The 20,829-nt window shown below is 39.6% G+C and overlaps 1 protein-coding gene across 1 annotated transcript in view; it reads left to right on the plus strand.

Annotated features, from left to right (window-relative positions):
- Nucleotides 1-20,829, plus strand: part of ARNT2 (aryl hydrocarbon receptor nuclear translocator 2) — a 108,248-nt gene that overhangs the window by 61,193 nt on the left and 26,226 nt on the right. The window contains exons 8-14 of the mRNA XM_075045114.1: nt 885-987; nt 3,003-3,068; nt 3,384-3,469; nt 12,418-12,494; nt 14,638-14,772; nt 15,650-15,724; nt 19,858-20,009. Of these exons, the coding sequence (XP_074901215.1) occupies nt 885-987; nt 3,003-3,068; nt 3,384-3,469; nt 12,418-12,494; nt 14,638-14,772; nt 15,650-15,724; nt 19,858-20,009 (694 nt within the window). The remainder of the gene's footprint in view (nt 1-884; nt 988-3,002; nt 3,069-3,383; nt 3,470-12,417; nt 12,495-14,637; nt 14,773-15,649; nt 15,725-19,857; nt 20,010-20,829) is intronic.

Raw genomic sequence — 20,829 nt, forward strand, 5'->3', positions numbered from 1 at the left:
CTGAACCTATCTGTAGTAATCACTGCCTTCTGTTTTGTCTCAGGAGGATGGAAAGATGAATTTGTTACTGCATTGCTGTCTTTGTTTTTTGATAACTTGCTGTAGGAGTGTTGGCTCAGCACTCCCTCCGTGCTGTCCTCTCTTGAGATGACTTGGTTGCTGTTGTCCCTTTTCAGTGCTGTGTCTGTGGGGTGAGATTCTGAGGTCTGCAGTCAGCATATGCTGATCAGCAGGGTCCAGCCATGGACTTTGCGTAGACTCATGTTGCTATCAGATCATCTCACTGATCCGGCTCAAAATTAACTTTAACAATATGCTAACGTGTCAGTTTTTTATCAACTCTGAAAGGGCCCCACCACAAATGCTGCTGTGACATATCCTGTATCTCATCATCAAGGAGAAGAGCTTGGTCTTGTGTATTCCTCACCATCGCTGCAGCCCTGAATATGTGAGGCGGTATTATGGTGAGAGTGTTCTCGGTAGACACGAGAGCCCAGGGAAAGAGGAGCAGCTGTCAGGGAAATGATGTATGTTGCTTTATCCACAGTTCTGGTAAAGAGTGGAGCAAGCAGATCAAGTCAAAAAGCTATGCTTGCTGTCATTGTCTTCTCTGCCTCCAGACATTTGACCCTGCCTTGGAAGTTGGTCTTGGGCCAACCAAGAAAAGAGCCATCACTGTTGTGACTCAGAGTCAGCTTCACTGAAATCATTAGTTAAGCTGGCACATAACTGATGTGAGACCTGGATCAAAATTTTTTGTTGGTATTTTTTTCCCCTAACTGGGCTAATGGCATTTAGCTTATGAAATTATTGTTATCTTAGTTTGTAGTAAATGAAATTAAATTTAGGTTCTGAACATCAGTTGCTCTGCCTGGCTTTTCTAGGGCGAATCCTGGACTTGAAGACTGGAACAGTGAAGAAAGAGGGTCAGCAGTCCTCAATGAGAATGTGCATGGGATCAAGGCGCTCTTTCATTTGCAGAATGAGGTACGCATTTACCTTGTATTCCTGTGGTGGTTCCAGTCCCGTCTCAGATTAGACTTCAGACATTTTGTTGCACCAATTTGACCTTGCTTAAAAAATGAAGCTGTAATGACACGCTCGAATTAAGCATTTCCAGAATGCTTGTTTTTGGAACTGGAGTAAAACTGAAACCTGTGTTCCTTTATGATTAATGACAAAACAGCTCCTCGTTTGTGTGTTGCAGTTATTTTTATCAGTGTGGGGTGTAGGATTCTTTCCCCAGAGAACTTCATGACAACTTCAGCCCTGGAATGTAAGCCATTGTCTCTTCTAGTCAAATTATTCAAATCAATACTTTGGGAACAAAGCTTTCGCAAGTGTAATGAAAGCCCAACTCTGTGTATTTTTTCAGCAAACCAATAATATTAAAAGAATCTTGAAGACAAACAGCAATTCAGTTGCAAACTTGCCAGCTATGTAGGAATTAACCTAAGCCTGGTATGAATTAACCAGATGTCAGCTGGTTGATGCTAGATAAATGAGTAATTGTTAGAGGGTTTTTATTTTGCAATTTTCCAACTTCTCCTGCATTGCTTGGGCTTATTTAAAGAGATCTGCCTGCCCGCTGCTTCTGACTGGGGCTTGTGGCACTTCTGTTGTTGTAGTGCTAATGGGATAAAATGCATGTTGCTATTGCAATAAATTTCTCTCTGTGTGGTTAGGGGGGGAAAGTACATAATTGCATCTGTAGCCTATATCCAATATATGTGTTGAAAACAGATGATGCAAAATTTGTTATGGAATGAAACACGCACAGCAAAATATTTGACACATTACAACAGATGCCTGTACTTTGGTTATGTGGTGGATTTTCTTCCAGTCATGTGAGGAAGCTGAATGTATGGCTCTCGGTTGCCTTTATAAGGGGTTTATATACTTAATAACTGCAAGATTAGACTTCAGAGCTACAGTTCCTTTCCCCCCCTTAACTGGGGGGAAGGAAATACAACCTGGCAGAGAGACACTTAGAACATTGCCTTCTCTTCCTCCAAGCTGCATATAGTGGTCATGTGAGGAGGACTTTTTTGTGCAAAGAAAATCAGGCCTAATGTCCTGTTTACAGTTGTTCCCCAGCTTTTAAAACAACATTTCAGATTGCAGTTATTTCCTAGCGCCCTGATTCTGTAAACTCCAGTGCATGAGAGTGATTTTATACATGCCAGTGGCCCCATTGTTTTTGTAATTCTAAATCTTATTTTAATTGTTCATTCCTTCTCCTTGGCAGTGACTGGTATTAAAAAAAAAAAAAAAGAATAATAATAATAATTAAATAAAAGCTTGTGGAAAGAATGAGCCTCAAATAATGTGAACTTTCCTTGTGATTACTTCTTTCATTGTTATTGTTCTTTTTTCCATCAAAAATGAACTGGTTTTACCCTTCAAACTATTTACTTAGCTTCAAATGGATTGTTAAAATTATACAATTAGGCATAGTTAGAAATATCACAAAATATACATGAACATGTGTTAAAAGTTACTTGATAGTGTAAATAGTCTGTTCTTGCAAACATTAGATAAATATCTACTAACATTGTAGCTGGTGTATGGCAGTTGAAATGCTCTGTCCAGGGAAGCTACTGGAACACTGAGATTGGTTTGTGTGGGTATCTGTGGGCCTGACTTACATTCTTCTCTAGTTTTCACCCTTGTTTTATCGTATTTTGAAGTGTGTCTATCCTTTAGCCACTCTTGGAATATCTGTTTCAAATAGTCTTTAGGTCTGGGGGGGGGCGGGAGGGAAGCTTTTTATAGTCTCTTCTATTTTTCTTTATAAAATAAAGAAAATGTTTGTAGTACACCCAAAAAGCTCAGCCCGTGGAAGCAGCAAGTTCTAAGAAAACATGAATCTGCAACTTTCTGTCAGAAATAATTATCCGTTATTGTCTACTTATATATACTAATAAAGATCTTAAAATGCATTTTCATCTTGGGTTTTTATATTCATTTTTGAGCCCTTTCAAATATTAATTTACTTTTAGGTGTGGAAATGCTCCTCTGGATCATTTACCTCTGAACAGAATAACCACCATGAGAAAAAGATACAGGTACTGTTACTTAATTTACCACAACAGTTAGTTGCCATAAGCACTCTCATTTTCCACTGGGCTAATGCTCAATCAAGGAGTACTACCTGGACAAACATCTGCATTAGCACACAACATAAAATAGCACTTCCAAGATGTATTATGGAAAACAAGTAAGGCTTGAATAGCTTTGTAATGGAGCTGACATTGTACAGCACTCTAGGTTGATGGTTGTTTCTAACTTGCAAATAATAATAAATCATTAGTAGTAGTTTAAAAACAAAGCTATTCTGCGTGTCAGTCAACGTGATATTTTTGTGTTTCCTTTTCATTTAGGAATGGCCTTGGCCCAGTAAAAGAAGGCGAAGCACAGTATGCTGTTGTCCATTGCACTGGCTATATCAAGGCTTGGCCACCAGCAGGTGTGTATCTATCTCATTGAGCTATCTGCAAGAGTTGAAAACCTGGCTTGGGATCCCTTTGCTGGTACAAAACCAGGCTGAATTTCAGTGGGGTAACTCATTCAGTCTCATCTTGAGAAGCTTTTGATATCAAGAAATAGGCTGTTGTTACTTACTCTGGGCCTCCCCATTTTTCCATGTGAAACCCCTCCCAATTTCATTGGCACAGAGAGCTGTAGAAGCTGTCAGTAATGTGGGATTACAGCAGCTGGGGCCAAAAGTTTTCAGTCTGATAAACCAACATAAAAATGGCCTGATTTTAAGAAGGTAAACACAAGGCGTTTGTACCTCTAGAAAACACCAACTAGTGCTTTTATATTTAAGTACTGAGTTACAAGCACCTATGTATGAAAATGTGTAATTTCAATTTAGACACATAGGTCTTCACAGTGGTGATATTAGTGGAGAAAGTTCAGTGTTATGTGATAAGTTCTGTTTTGAGGCTGTTTTTCTGGGAAACAAGTCTTGGCATCTTGCTTTGAACTACAGAGAAAAACATTTACCTACTGTAACTCAGTATTACATATGGGAATATTTACCTTTGAAAAATTCCAAGAGGAGATAGTGGAGCTCATCCAGATACCATCATGGACTGGGTTAGTTGACCTTGGCGTTTGCAGTAGTTGAGGAGGCTGTTTGCAATATGACAGCGCCTGCTGGCATGAATCAAACCATGAGTTGTCCTGCCCTTTTGCGGTTGTATACCACAAGCATAAATCACTTTTGTCCAGGGATTATGAATGCTAAGAGGTGGTTTGCACCAAGTCTGTGCAGTGGTGTGCAGACACCAGCACACGGATGTGAACTTCTTGTTGATTTCCTGCTGAGCTGCAGTTTTGGAAGAAGAAGAAAGCCTCCCCTCTTGTTGCTAATAGGGTTTAGTATACTTCAGTGTGCTGTAGGAGTCAAAATGTTTTAATTTCATTTGTCTTAAAAGAGAGCACAGTATGTGTAAATTGCTCTATGAAAATGAAAGGGTGGGGTTTTTTTTTTGTTTTCTTCCACAAAGAGATTAGCTTTTCTATTGGTAATTCCAAACGTAATTGAATTCAGCCTTCATATACAGGATGTCTCTTCAGGAAGATGTGGGTCAAATAAGATTTCTTTCAGCTCCTTGCTTAGCTTGGATGAAAAGCTTGCTGCATGTTATGGGACATTTAAAGAGATCCAAGACTTCAGGGGTAGATCCAAGACTTCAGGGGTGTATGTTGCTAATGCAGAGCTGCAAACGCATGAACTTGTGTCAGCGCTAGTTTACAACATCAGCGGTGTATGACTTCCAGGCACCATTTCTGTAGGGGAGCAGGCACTGCAGTGCAGGAGCATGGGATGAAAAGGATCTTCTGGATCTTTGAGTGCCCGGTTGCCAGGTATCACACTGTAAGTTCCAGTTTACATTAGTGAGGTGTTTTCCCCCTCTCCAGCTCTTAAAAAACCTCACTGCTCTCCCATGCTTAGCAACCTCTTTAACTTCCAGTCCTCATTAGTTTGTGGGAAATTTATGCTAGTGTATTCTTGGACTATATTTCACTGGAGATCAAGCAGGAGATTTCCTGCCTTGTGTGTGTCTCTCTCTGTCTCTAGTGTTCTGGTGCATTTCCAGAAGGAGGTCATATCCTGTCAGGCTTGACTTTGCGCAGTTAAACCAACCCACTTCTTCTAATCTCCATTCTCACAGTGCATTCTCTTCTTTATCCTTGTGTCTTTTCTCTCCACTTGTTTGTGTTTTCACTTAACTTTTCAAAATGTGGGTCACTGGCACTATACACTCCTGTTCCAGACGAGGTTGTAGTGATGTATAATGAAAATGGTATTTCCTGTCTTGACTGGCAGTGTATGATATAGCATACTTCTCTTTTGTATAGTGCATCCTGCTGCATCCTAGATCACCTGATACATATACACCAGGCTGCCTTTTTCTCAGTTGTCAACTTGAGATCTTCCAGTTCATAGCAAAAGTAGCTTTCAATTGTGTGATCTTTCAGTTAGTAATACGAAGTTTCATCCCATTTCTGTTGCTGTAGTTTGGCTGTTATGAGTCCCCAAGTGCATGCTTATGCATTTAGTAATGTTGAATTTCATCCCATTTCTATTACTCCACTCCTCAAAATCACATGGTGCTCCCTTATGATATCCCAGTGCTCCTCCACAGTGTTAATGCCTCCAAACTATAGCACAATCCTAAGGGATGTTTTCGATTTTGACAGCCTTATGTGGAATTTGAATGGCCTTTTATGTAACCATCCAAATTGTTACTCATAATAGTCATGCCTGAGTGCCTTTCTCAGGGCATATAGTAGTGATTCGGGGCCTCTTTCATGAGTGTTATTTGCCCTCCCAGTCTTCCCCACTTTGTGTTGGTGATTGTCATGTATCCATTGACTTTCGGAGTTGAATGGGAATATCCATGGGCTGAATTGGTCCCCAATACGTTTGGGTAAGTGAGTGGCAACATCACTGCATTTGTTCTCATTTCCAATGGTAATTCAACCATAATCTGCAAAGCAAATGAAATAACTGCAGCAGTAATTGAATTTGCTAAGGCTTTTCTACCCTGTAATAAAATTACTTCTGCTCAAATCAGCTGGAGAGTAGCAAGCCCCTGGCCTTTGCATCGTCTGTGGATTCTTGGGAATAAATGGGTTTGTGCTAAATTGCAGCTGTTCAAAAATTCAGCTATGGAAAGCATCATTTTTCAGTTGTGAACTGGACATTCTAATATAAACTCCATATCCCTTTCTTTCAGAACATGCAATGTGGCATGTGCATTATAGAACTAATATACAACACATAAAACATACTTTCATGAATGAAATAACAAATATTTAGCAAATGCTCTTAATCTGTACTTAATCTAATTTGTTTAGCACCTGGTATTTTCTCTTTCTAGGCTGTGTTGCATTGTCTGTGGCCAGTGTGTTGATTTTTTTTAGTCCCACACTGAGTATAACACAATCAGTATTGATACAGAAATATCAAGACAAGAACTGCTCTGTGATGATTATTAGTGTGATAGACTATCAGGTTTGACAACGCCGCTGCTGTGAGTAGTCTATGCTAAGTCACTTAAGTAATTCAAATACTCTAAACAGGTGAAAAAAGATGACAGCTGCATCAGTATGGTGGCATATTTTAAGGACTGGGGGGGTGGGGTTCACAGATCTAAAGTAGAAAGCAAATTCTGTGATGCCTCAGGTCTGTGGTCAGTGTGAAATCACTTTGCACATCTAGCCTGACTTTCCCCCCTGCCCTCAGTGGAGCAGGAAGGCTCTCTTACTGGCAGACTGCCCTTTTTCACTGAGAAATGAGAGAGAAAACACAGGAAGCATTATGCCTCATCCTCTGCAGAGAACTGAGCTCGGAGCATGCAGGACCCGCAGGCAGCACCTGCCTTTCCCATGTGTCCTAACAAAGCAGACCCAGGAGTGCTGCAGCCTGAGCTCTCTCTGTGTCCCCCTGGAAAAGGAGCTGTTTGGCTGTTCCCTTAATACAGTGTGTTTGCCTCTGAATGAATGGGGAACAGAGAGAAGACCCAGCCACTTTGAGGAGTGCATCTGTTCGGGCTGAGTTTGTTAATGGTCTGTTCATTTTCCTCCATTGTGCCTGCAAGAGAAGGATAAAACTAAACTGAAGTACAAAACCTGGCATATGATACCTACACACTTATATCCCTATTAATTATATGTTGACCTCAAGTAATCAGGGTAAACTTTGCGTAGAAGTCAAAGGAAAAAGGAGTCGGGTATTCCAGATCAACGTTACAACCAGTATGTTGTTCGTTTCTTATGTGGAGTGTATGTTAGATGAAATAATGACAGTGCAGTGTTGGATTATTTTGAATGAGGTGAAAAGACCCCTTGTTTGAAACTGGCTGAGCACCAATTCCAGCCTTTGTCCCCCTGTTCCCAGTGAAGCAGCTTGTGATCCTTAGCCTAGACAACGCTTGAAGTTCATAACCATTCACAAAACTGGGAAATGCTGACCTTCTCGATCATTCAGTTTTCAACTTAAGCATGTATTTGCTTTGCTTCTATTTTTTTCCCCTCTGAGCATCTTGTTCCTGGAAGGAAATGAATCTTATGTGGTCCATATGATATTTTCCTAATGGGGTTTTTTTCATGCCATAAAAATTGATGGAAAATATTCAGTGGAGGGAGAAGATACAGTCTGTCAGGATGTTGCTAGTTTTCTGTAAATCAAAGCCAGGACCTGCAGAAAAACACATTGTGAAGAAAAGGCTTAGATAGATACTTATTTCGAAAACTTCAAATAAAAAGTCCCAGAATAATGTTAAATTCAAATAATGTTGAAATCTTTTTTTTTTTTCCCTTTAGTTTTTTATCTTAAAAAAGAAACATTTTAATCTTCCAAGTCAGACTTACGGTAACGTCTTAACCACAGCATGCCAAAGCTGTTAGGTTATGTTAAAGTTTTGGCCAGAATCGGGACGTTTGTGCAAAGTACTCCCTCTTTCAATACAAAACAAAATAGTTGCTTGAATATTCTTTGCAGTGCTGTCATTTTTAAGGCTTTAATTTATTTTTTTTTAAAAAGAAGAATCTAGTTTTTGTTGGGATTTTTCATGAGATTTTTCCTTGGTATGCTGTAAACATCCACAGCCTTTTTTTGTGAAAGCCTTTTTCTGTTGTTGTGTATGGGAGATAAAGTCACAAAGTACAGTTTCATGCACAGGCGTGCAACTGTCAGAAATGGTTCTGATGGAGATAGGCACTAGGAGGGGATTGCTAGTGACCACTGGACACTTAAATTATGTCCTTCTAAAGACTCATAAATAATTTATTTTTGAGTGTAGTGAAGTAAAACCACAAATCCACTAACACTGTTCTGTGTCTTGCAGAAAATACGGGGCAAAAGGATAGAGAAAGAAGGCAGAACATGAAGCTGTTCTGTTGTTAGAGCCAACTGGAAGCTCATTGGGAAAACTAAAAAGTTCCTTATGTCCACTCAAATACATGCCATTGCCCTGTGGGAAACTGTTTGCTGGCATAAAGGACACTTGGTAATTAAACATAACCTCTAACGACACAGCATTCTATTTGTGATGCTCAATTGCAGGCTTAGCTTTGCAAATTGTTGATATTAACTTGAACAAGCATAGCACTATATTTATTATTCAAGAGGAGCATATATTTGGTGTTGAGAAATAAAGCCCTTCTCAGGGTTACACCTAAAGAATGTGAATAACTAATGTATGTTTATTTAGTTGATGCCTCCTAAAGATCAGTTTCATGGCTGTTTTCCTGGAGGCTTTTGCAATGTTTTTTGGAGATACTGATGGTACTTAGTGATGTTAAGGAACAATATTACATTATGTTAAGAGCTGGACAAACCAGTATTAAGCACAGTATACATATCTTTATTTACCTGTCTGTATTGGAGTATGTTTAATAGGAAGTATGCTAAAGCAAAAGTAAATCTCTCTAGGAATGCATCTCATATATAAGCTTACCCACATTTGAAACTTTCTAACTGTCAGCAAGAGAGTAAAGAAAACAATTTCCCTCTATGGAATGCTGTCAGTAAGAGGACCTACACTGCAAGCAAGCAGACAATCGTTTTGGCATATTTTTACCCTAGGCACTTTTAGGGAAGGGTTAGCAATTCATTGGGTCATGTATTGATTAATTCTAGGAAGATTGTTTTTTATTCATAGGGTGTCTTGTGCAGTAATGCAACTAATACATTTTCCAGTGCGTTATACAGACCAAATGTAGTCCATCTTCAAAAAAAAAAAAAAAAAGTGAAAATTAGAACAACAGCCTCTCTTGCCAGCAGAGTGACATCAGAAATGGTGTTTCTTAGCTAGGTTTAATTTTGGAGATTGTTTATGTTGCTTTGAGTTTATTTGGGCAGTAGCAAGCATGGACCAAGTTCCTAAAAAGGAAAGCGTTGCTGAAAGCTGCAGAAAAAAGATTAAACGACGTGGAAGCCATCCAGCTGAGTATCTTTGCTGTCCTTTGTAATACACTGTGCCGCTAAGGAAACAATTGAAAAAGCTTTAGAAGTCAAGGGAAAATACTTAAATTTGTCCTTCTCAAGTGGAAAACTCCATTTTAAAGGGACCTTTTGGTTAAGGCTATCCAACTAGAATGCCTAGAATTATTTCCTTAAAACAGCACTTAGGTGCCTGTGTTTAAGTGGCCTAATTCTCAGAAGTACCAGGCATCCACCAAGAAAATCCTCGGGAGGCAGTAAGGCCTAGAATCACTCACCATCTTTGAATTGACACCACCTGTACCGAGCTGTCTGAATGTAACTGTGATTGCTTCAGGCACCAGCTTTTAAAATGTTTGTTCTTTCGGCTCATGGTTGAACTTGCAGGTTTGCCCTGGTGCAGAGTTCAGAACTGAGGAGTGAGAAACTCCTCATCCATCTCCTGGAGGGATGGGGTCCCAGCTGCCATCTTCCAGCCAAAGTGTTGTGTTGGAAACCTGCTGTTGCTCCAGTGCTTTCTTTCCTCCTGTGATTGTTTTTGTACACTGCTGCATTTCGTTTGCAGCGGAGTCAGCATCCTCATGCTCCATCCTACACTACTGCGTCATTTAATTTGTCCTGCTCTCAGTTCACACCTCTAGTCACTGCTTTTTAAGGTGAAACTGCTGGATTCCAGTTATCATCCCCTGCAAACTGCACACAGTTCTCAGTTAACCATTTTCTACCTGTTTAAAACTAAAATTGCTCATGTGGAGGAGGCTAGGTTTAGTTTTGGGAGCTCACCCTTCTGGGTACCTCACATGTATCTGAGCAGATAGCCATGACTGCCAAAATTTTGTGTAAAGTGGACACAAATTTGAGTAGATAATGTTTGCTGCTGCTTTTCAGCGTAGTTTTCTCCCTTATTCTCAAGAGGCAGCCAAATGCAGTTCTTTTGCCTATTGGAGCTGTCACTAGCTAATTACTAAGTCTTGTATTGAAGAAATAACTGTGTAAACACAGCAAGGAAGGAAAACAAAATACTTCTGTAATATGAATCTCTTAACTGTAATTTCATGTCAGTGGTTTATACTTTCTGTGGTATGCTGGTGTCTCAGAGCATGGGACTTATTTGTCTTTGGGCTCTTGTTTGTAGTTTGCCTGGTGTGTAGTGGTGTGTGAAATACCGAAATGAGGCTTTGTAATTTAACTGATTGAAGGACCTGATAAACTGCAGGTATGCAGGTTGTCTTCATTTCAAGGATGTTCTAAATCAGGTGAAGGATCTCAGGTGAAAGTTTGGGTCCGTAGTAACCCACAGAGGCGCCTTTATCGGAAGCACAAAATTATGTTTAATTGCAAAATAACATGTGTTGATTCTACCCGATGTTATTTTTAACTTACGTATTTAATGATTGATTTCTTAAAATGTACTCCTAAGGTCACATACTGCCATCTTGATCTTCTCATACTGCTTCTAAGAAAACATTTCAGAGGAATATCTCACCGTTGGGTGAGGGATATCATGTAGGTTTAGAAGCTAAGGAGTTATTTAGGGCCAAATTTGTATCTCTGGGTAACAAGATCATTGTGTTAGGAAGACAAGGGGTTTTTGCCCAGCTCTTGTAGTGTGTGCTGTTGAAATTCATACTGCTCCTCAATTTTCCACTTGTTAGAAGGGACAATAATGCTCCTCCTTTTTAAAGCTCTTGAGATGCCCTGATAAAATCCTAGTTATGTAGGGAGCTGCAAATGAAGTTACACCCGCAAAATTGTAAATTCCATTGCAAAAAAAGTTTGAATATATTATACAAAAATATAGGGGTTTTTTTCTTTCATACTTTGTACACTTTATTTTTTTATATAGCTCAGTGAGAACTGAAAAATACCTGTAGGGTACTATCTAGAAACTGATTGTCAGATAAGATTCAGTTATTTTGAAACAAAATAACTTCCTTCAGAGACTACTTCAGTTCATTCAGCAGCATTTATAGTCTTTTTTCAGAGGCATCATTTAAGAAAGTTGTATGCTGTCATCCTCTGCACGGTCCAAAGATGACTTACATTGCGAATTACAAATTTTGAGAATAAAGTGGCTGTTGTTTCATAATTGTTAGCTGCTTTGCAATTAATTTCATTAATGCTTTAAAGTGCCCCTTAAATGATTCACTGCCTGTTGTGACTGAATTCCTTGAAAAGCCTGTGAAAGAGTTTACAATTCACTTAATTTAAGTCAGCAGTGTCACTCTTGGAAGATGTTTTTTCAAGGAAATTGGTATCTCAAAACTGGAGTTGGGAAATAGCCTTAAATAAGGCTTAGCCAACTAGCAAGTAAACAGAGCTAATCTGAATGTTCCTATTTGTGAAACACTGAGATGGAAATCAGTACACACGTATGTTTTGAAATTATTCCTGTGTTTATAATAGTTACTCCTGTTACACAACTGAAACAAGCACTGTTAGCAAAGCATCTGCATTTTTTCAGTCTTTCAACGTAACGACCCAGATTTAGTCCATTATAGAAAAAAGTAAAACCGGCTGTTAAATATGAGCATGAAGTTAATGAATAATCTAGGCTGTACCTTGTGTTTACGGCTCATTGTAACATATTATTCACAAAGAAAACTGTACATAGTGTGCATTCACTGACGATATTAAGTGACCACATGGTTGCAGTAACATGCTGCGGAGCAGTACTCATGGAAACGTCACTGTCCGTCTCGGTGTATAATGGAATTTTTGTATCTGCTTTGTCTTCGGCAACCAAAATTGCTGCCGTGGGTACTGTATGTATATGCATGTGAGGTATGTAGGATCAAGCACAACTGAGAAGGATCATCTGATCTGAACCCAGAGATAATGCCTGAATCCTAGAGAAGACAGTAAGGTTATTTTGTCTGATTCAGAGCATCTAGAAGCATCTCTGCTCATCCAGATTTCCTAATTATAACAGTATTTGTTATCTTTTACTCTAGGAATGACTATACCAGAAGAAGACGCTGATGTGGGACAAGGTAGTAAATATTGCCTCGTGGCAATAGGAAGGCTTCAGGTAATGCCAGTCTTTCTTTATATAAACTACTTCTGAAAGCATAATCAGTCTTGTGCTTTAGTTGTAAAGTATTTGCACGAAGTTCTGGTACCAGGCTGTAACTCCTAACATGCCTCCAAAATACAAAGTGCCTTGATGTCGGTGTGCAGCCAGTGATTTATAGAATCATAGAATGGTTTGTGTTGGAAGGGACCTTAAAGATCATCTAGTTCCAACCACCCTGCTATGGGCAGGACTTGTTTAGAACATGTCAACAGAGCAAAATGAAAATGTGATTTTGCTGCATTTGTGTATTTAACCCAACAACAGCAGCAAAGGTGCTTCTGGACCATGAGCATGTAGAGGCCTGCTACTCTCTGGGTGCACAGGGCTGGGATACTCTAGATTGTGAGAAATGTGGTAGTGCAGGTGCTGCAGATAGTAGGTTAAAGTGGCTCTCAAAGCCAGTGACATGTTCCCTGCTATTCTTTCATTCATTCTCTCTCTCTGGCTAATCAACTACTTGAAAAACTGTGATTGCAGGAGTTATTCTGAAAATGGTAAAGATAGGGCAGTCAAGAGACACTTCACGAATAATGGCTTTATTTCAGTTTGTATTATAGTGTGCATTCAGATGTGATGTCAGCCGAGGGAACTGTGAGAATAAAATTTTACTTCCTTTTTGTCCAGATGGTTGCAATTGATGTATTGCATTTTCTTTCTTTGTTCACTGCTGATGAGAATTCTAAGTGGGAGCTAGACCAGTCGCGGTGAATCTCCTTCACCGCAGCAGGGAGGCTAGTTTTTATCTTCCCGGTCTGGGAATTGTGCCATGGGTGAACATGTTTGAGCCTCCTGCGTGATCTCCTGTTGGCCTGCACTCATTGCCATCTGCTAGGGTGGCATTGCTCCTTCTGACAAGGTAGAGTGACCCTTTCATTAGAGCACAGGTGCCAAACCTGTCTTACTTGAGTGAGCAGCCTGCACGTTAGTGCAGTGTTAACACTTCTGCAGAGTGTGTCTCCATTGTGATGGCAGAGCTACAAAAGTATTGCATGATGTTTTTTAGGTTAATCATTCTTTTATAATCAACGGTAATATATTCCACTGATGAAGAGAAGGAAGTTATGGGGATTCATATGTTACAGCTGCCAAAGAAAGATGATTTCCGAGAAAATCACATTAGTAACATGTGGACTATCAAAACATCTGTTATGTTAGAAGAGCCAGCAGGGTATGTGAGGGAGGGCAAGAGGAGGCTCTGGGGATGGGTTTTTAATCACAAAGGAGTCAAGGTGCACAGATTATAAACTGCTCTGTAACAACAAAGTGAAATCTTGCGTACTGTTAACTGCCTAATCTGCTTCAGGACAGCAACAAATGAGATTTTGCTCCTTTTGCATTGGGACCTTGTTAACAGAGATGGCTCTGAAAGTTGTAAGAACAGCGATGGTCTCATTCATAGCTCCAGTAGGAATGAAAGGGTATGAAGTGGCCTGATTTCACAGGTTTCAGGCAGAGAGCTGGAAATGTATCATTCTCCCTGATGAGCTTTGAGGAGCATTTACAGAAGTGCATTTTTTCATTGTGACCAGCCACTTGCTGGTCCAATATCATCATCACCTACCTCAGTCTCTGGAGAACTTTGTTCAGGTTCTCTGGGTGTTCTCAGATGACCCTCACCTGAAAGTCGAGTATTAGTCTGAGTTATTCCTATTGGATATGTTTCCAGATAGTGAGTTGTCCTCTTATAGAGATTGACCTTCCCATCCTAAAATGGGTGGGTTGAATTGTCCTCTGGAAATCTCTTATTCTTGGTTGACAAGGGTAGGAACCAAGATGCCAAACTTTAACGTGGTCCCACAGAGTGAGATGAATTCAGCCATACTTATATCCTTACTGTATCCCCCCTTGTTGGGAACTTCTGGTGTATTTGTTTTCCTGCTGTGCTGTTAAGCCTAGATATGTGCCATGGGGTGAGATGTTTGCTCTGCAAACTAGACTAAAGGCTGTTCTGTGTCATTTAGTCATGCTGTTGTTTTATTTACAACTTCCTTCAGTAGTTAGCAGTCAGCCAACAGATTTTATTCTTTAGCTATGTTATCAACTTTAACTTAAGGTGACTGTTCTGTGGACTAAATGCTGTGGACTTCATTGGTCTTAGGTAACTAGCTCTCCAGTGTGCATGGACATGAATGGCATGTCGGTCCCAACTGAGTTTTTGTCTAGACACAATTCTGATGGAGTCATCACCTTTGTCGACCCAAGGTGCATCAGCGTCATTGGCTACCAGCCCCAGGTCAGTGAGTTGCTGTAAATGCAGAGACTGATTAGAGCTAATAAATAAAGTTCTGTTTCCACATTAAAAACAAAAGCAGCAAAACCTGAAGTATTTGTAGCTAATAATTCATGTCGTGCACTAAATGCTGTTCATTTTTCTTTACTGTCCATGCCTCTGTAAAATTTATAGTGTTCCCCTTTGTTATGTGGGTTGTCTTTTTATACATTTTAGATCTGATTAGAATTCTAACAGCAAGATGCTTTAAACCTTGCACAGCTTTCCAGTGAAGACATTTCTATGATAGAAAGTTAACAGTGCTTGGAGAGAGTTTTAGTCCTGTAGGTCTTTACTTCCTCCAATCTATTGAACAGTAAGCAAACATCATTTATGGCATCTATTTTCCCTTAGGCTTGCATCTGCTCCTCTGTATAGGAGGCTAGTTGCAGAACTGAGTAGAACAGTAAATTAACTCCTGGCCGCCACAATTGTCCCTCAGATAAGTCTCAACAGTTGCAATTTACAGGCAAAAATAATTTCTTGCTCATTAAATTTTCCCATTTACTTTGATTTTTGGTAGCTTTATAGTAACTGTTTTTACAAAAATTAGTTCCATAAAACGACCTGTAGTAGAGGATGTCAGTCTCTTCAAGATACCATTTCACAGGTATTAAAAAAATCACTTAAAATTTGTTTTAAATACATATATCTGTACAACAGTACAAATATAATGTGGAGCACGATGCCTACAAACCTTATTTGTATGATTCATCCCCAATTAACTGAGTAGTCCCATTAAGGGTGGTAGATCTAGTATCTGCAAGGATTACTTGCAGATCTGCACACAGATTTGTGTTGCGGTCTGAGTTTTTTTACACAGCTTTACGTTTTATTCTAGGATCTTCTGGGGAAAGATATTTTAGAATTCTGCCATCCTGAAGATCAAAGCCATCTGAGGGAGAGTTTCCAACAGGTGCTGTGTCCTGCTCCTTTTTTTCTGCCATTTATTTATTATTTTTGTTGTTGTTTTGTTCAGAGATGTAGCTTTTATTTTTCATTTCAAGGTATTTTTTCTGTTATGCAGGAGAAGGAGTGGCAAGATATGAAACAATTTGTTGATCAGTTACTAATCGGTTAAGCTGTATAAATAGTAGTTTAAACTGCAGCATCTGTTTGCTGTGTTTTCAGAAATAAGTCACCTAGTTATACATTTTGTTTTCTTTTTACAAAAAATTAGGTGAATGTTCACTACACAGTTAGAGCTGTTTTGGAGGTGCCTGTGTAGATCCCACTATGTTAAGTGGTAACCAAAAGTATGTACCTTCCAAGGTGGGCTGTTGATTTGAAAGTAGTTACACTCCTCTGTAATGCTGGATTGTTTATGACCTAAATTCTCTGCTAGCGTAGATGACATGCTTCATACTTTAATGGAGTTACACCACTTTACATCAATAGAGAATTTGGCCCTTCTCCCTATTAGGCATTGAAATGCAGACAGAAGTAACAGAAGAAATACAACATATGGAAAGAGTTACTGATCTGGATGCGTTTCTAGAGTGGGCCACATTTACATCAGCTACATCAAAGGCATTTATTCCATTGTAGAGCTTATTGCTTCAAATTGATCTGGGACATACACTAGGAGTGTTTTCCCCAAGCCTTCTGCTTGTTGCTGGTCTTTTCAGTGCCTTCCCTACTGCACTAGAAAGCACGGTGTAGTATGCTTAACCAATTACTGAGGTTCACATGATCTAAGTGGCTCCAGATTTTCTGACAACAGCCTGTAGCTCAACCAAGTTTTGTTGATCCATCTTGCGTTGGATGCTGAGATGTATTTTCAGCTGTGAAACATGGATATGAAGTGACTTCTAAAATAATTTGTATAGCCAACTATTTATTCAGGCATGGCATGCAAAAACAGAGATTGAAAAGCCTGTCTCGGGAAAACAATTAAATCTGTGTCCATAGAATAGATTGTGAAACTGAGGTTACGGTCTCTACAAAAGTGTTTGAGATAGTGTAAGATGTTAGTGCTCTCAAACTATTTCTCAGCACCCCCTCCCTCAAGTGCAGACTACCAACCCCATTGCTGAGCTAGCAGAAAAGACTGTGTGAGCGCTCTGCATCCACTTCATGTCCCTTGAATGGACTGAGTTCACACGGCAGCTAAAGACCTTTTAAATTCAAGATGTTGATTCACAGGCAGGAGCCTGTGAGAGTTACATGCTTGAAACGGGTCACCACACCCAGTCATCTTCTCTGCCCTACCTTGTTTGGGGGTGCGATGCTGCAGCTGAACCTACCTGGTAGCTAGCTGTCACCAGGAGTCGGGTCCTACTCCCAATTCTCTCCTCCTGACTTCCTCCCCGCCCTTCCTACTGGCCTGATACTGGCACAGATGGACTTGCTGGGTAGGCTAGCTAAGGAACTAATTGCTTTTGCATGGGACTAGCTTTCAGCTGGTTCTGCTCCCTGAACTTGTGCCTGATCACACCAGTGGTGCGGGAAGAGCAGCGAGAATGCATACATTGTTTTTCACTAATGCCCAAATGATTGATTCCACTAATTTATCCAAGACACAACAACAGAGAGCTGCTGGATAATAACACTTCAAACATCCGTCTCTGAAGTGATTGCCTGGGGCTCAGAAGGGCTGGCCAACTAACATTCACGTTAATGACTTGGTCCTCGCTGTGTTCACCGAGAGTGAGATCAGGCCATGGGAGGCTGCTGGTGTATCCCTGAACTCAGCTGCTGGGGACTTTGCTGTCGCTACTCACTGTTAGGCATGTGCATAAATGATTTGCTGGAGCAGGGACCTACATGATTTGCTTAAGGTCATACAAAAAGACAGCAGGAAAAAATGGAGATTAGAAGTGAAAGTTTCTGTTCACTCGACCTGTGTCCAATCTATGAAAATATTGTGCTGTTTCTTTAGTAGGCAATTCCTTTTTCAGTATATTTTTGTTCAGTACAGTAGCAGTGTGATTGGAGCTGTTATTTCAACCATGCAATAAAAGACTGAAGTAAACAGTTAAGCTATGCACCAGGTGGTTTTTATTTCTAAAGAATGTAAGAAACTAAAGGTTAAACATTAGGTTTGAAATTTTTTGTGCTGTCTTGTTTATGTGCACTGTTTTAAGGCAGTTCAGGATTTTCCCACCAGCAATCTCTCTATGCTTTATGTATTATTACAGAATTAGTGTTTTCTTAATTCAGACTTCAGGACAATAGATCACTGTGGTTTGTTTTATTATTGTTAGTTTGGCCTTAGAAATCTTTTCATTAAAAAGGTAACTGTGATTTCCAATAAACTATTTTTTTTTTTTTCCCCTAAAACCCTCTGAAAATGACATTTCTAATTTGCTGACAGTATCAGAACCAGGTTTTTGCGTAACAGAGGAGGGAGGGAGGGTTTTGCAGGTTTTGGTCAATTGCCAGTATCCATCTCAAAGCTTTTACTTCCTTGGGAAGATAAATTCATTCATCAGGGTGGGAAAATCAGGCCAGAATAAGATAGTCTCAAGGCCAAGATCAACAAATAGAGTTTAGTATCAAAGGATCCAGAATACAGCTATTTAATATCCAGTAGGATGCTATTCAGATTGGACACTTTTACACAGGCTCTGTGTTTTTTTACCCTGGGTGTGGTAGTAGAAAATTGCTGATAAAAGAATGTCGCTCACTGAACTCAAACTACAAAAGCATTTTAAAAAAAACAACCCAAAAGACACTTACCTCAGTATTATTTTGAACTTTACTGGGCATTGCTAAAGCTTTTTGTGTCTTCTATTTGCATTCATTACATTTAATCCTGTATCCAATTGATCGATTTGAAGTGCAGACCTTTGGAAAAAAACAGGATTGGAGCATTTTTCCTAATCCAATTGGTTGTTGATAAAGACAGAGAGTAAATACTGGGTTTTCTACTTTTAGAGAATACAGGCTGCAGATGGCTAATAAAAAATAAATTCCAGTAGATAAGGATTAAGAAACCACAACGAGATGTGGCACTTACTTGCAGTAGACCTTCCCTTTCCTTCCCTGAGGCACCCCTGAGATAACTTGGTGGAAAAGCAATAAATAATAAACACAGATAGCCCAGGTAAGTGCCAGCTGAATGACTTAAAACCATATAAGTTTTCTTCTGACTTAAGCCAAGATTGTTAGATAACACATAAAATGCAGTTACAGTGCCAAGTGTGCAGTATTGTTTTGAGCGTACTTCTTTTGCTGGCTGCTTCTTAGTTCGCACTTGATGCCAACTATTGACTTCCAACAAAACTTCAGCTACCAAAGACAGAATTTGAACTGAGTATTGCCAGACATTTAAATTCTTAGTCATAAACAAATAGGCTGCCCAAGCAAAGAATTTTTGCTCAGTTTTCATTAATACTATTAAAATGGACAGTGGCTGATTGGTGTTCTCTCCATTCAAAGGCTGGCTCACTCTTTCTTGTTTTGAAAGCCAGAAGCAAGTGTTTCTTGTTAGTACTTTGCCATCATAGATGGACTTAAAATGTGTTGGGGAAAAAACACAAAACAACCATGTATGGTTTCTAAAAAAAGCAGTTTTTCCTAAGTATTATCCTAAATTTTGATGCTGATGTGTGATTTGGTATATCACGTATATGAATTGTGTAGCTAGGTATCCAAGCAGAAAAGCAGATGGTTAACCTAAAAATGTTTTTTCTTGTGGCCTTTTGCTTCAGCAGCAATATTTGGTTTATATTTTGCATATAAACCTTTAAAAGATCCTCAGTTTGGTTTCTGTCAATCTCTCAATAAACGTTCCACATAAAACCTTCTTAAAGCTTCCCTGCTGGGATAACAGCACAACCTGTTGGTTGTCCTGAATCTATATTCTTCTTATATGCAAGCTGGAAAATGGCATTTTATACAACAAAGCATGAGGGTTTCATTCTGAAGGAAATAGCCGCAAACATGAATCAGATTTTGCTTATTCTCTTCAAATTAAGAATCTCCCTGCAGTGTCCATAGCATTCTGTAATTCAAGTTTAAAACACACCAGTTATTGCTGTTTACTACTCATTTGCACAGCAGGTAGCAATCTCCTTTTATTAACCTCTCCAAATGGCTTTGCAGGTTGTAAAACTGAAAGGTCAAGTCCTGTCTGTGATGTATCGTTTTCGTACCAAAAACCGGGAATGGATGCTGATCAGAACCAGCAGCTTCACATTTCAGAATCCTTATTCCGATGAGATTGAATACATCATCTGCACCAACACTAATGTAAAGTATGTGCCTTTCCAGATGCTTGTGTATGTGGTTTTGAAAGAATTTAAGCATTGTTTTTTGCTGTAAAGCACGTTCCAATTTTTTGGTAGCCTGTTTCTAGCTACATTTGTTTCTCTATAACAGTACAGTCTGTAACAGGGGTTTTCTGCATCATGAGCTCTCACAGCATAGCTGTTTCTCTGTGTCATTATCCTGTGATGCTTCCAGGGCCTGGCTGCACTGGGGGAGAAATGTCACTTATCTGTTATGTCATTAGACAAGCCCATTGATCTCAGTCCAGGCTGCCTTAAACTAGCACAGAGCTTCCAGCAGCAGACCAGCTGCCCTGATATTGGAGGAAGGTTAGCCTGATTCCTAATCCAAAGAGAAAATTGCGTGTCCATGTGCATTGTGATCGTACCATTCCGTAGTCCTGGGCATCTTCTCCTTGAGCTGTGTGTACTCTTACAGCCTATGAAAGCTGGCAAAATGATTTCCTAGTAGGCTTCAGTGGGAAGGATTCCTGATACTCAGTTAAGATCTAGTGGAATATCCCCAAGTATGGGGCCAGATCCAACCCCTTATCTTAAGAGGGAAATTAAATCATCCTGTCTTTGAGTTAATATTTTCAAAAATCTGTCATTAGACCTCTTAAGAGGAGGTCACCTTAGGAGTATGGTGGAGGTTCGTCACTGTGTGACTGAGCAGAGGTGCTTTTAGAGCCTCCTGAGTTTTAAGCCAGTAACTGCAGAAGCTAATCTGGCCTTGATAAAGCCATTGCTTTATAGTGTGTGTGTGGGGTATAAATATTTCTTCTTTCCAATATAAACTTAACCTATT

Source organism: Buteo buteo, chromosome 13, assembly GCF_964188355.1.
Source record: "Buteo buteo chromosome 13, bButBut1.hap1.1, whole genome shotgun sequence".
Lineage (NCBI taxonomy): Eukaryota > Metazoa > Chordata > Aves > Accipitriformes > Accipitridae > Buteo > Buteo buteo.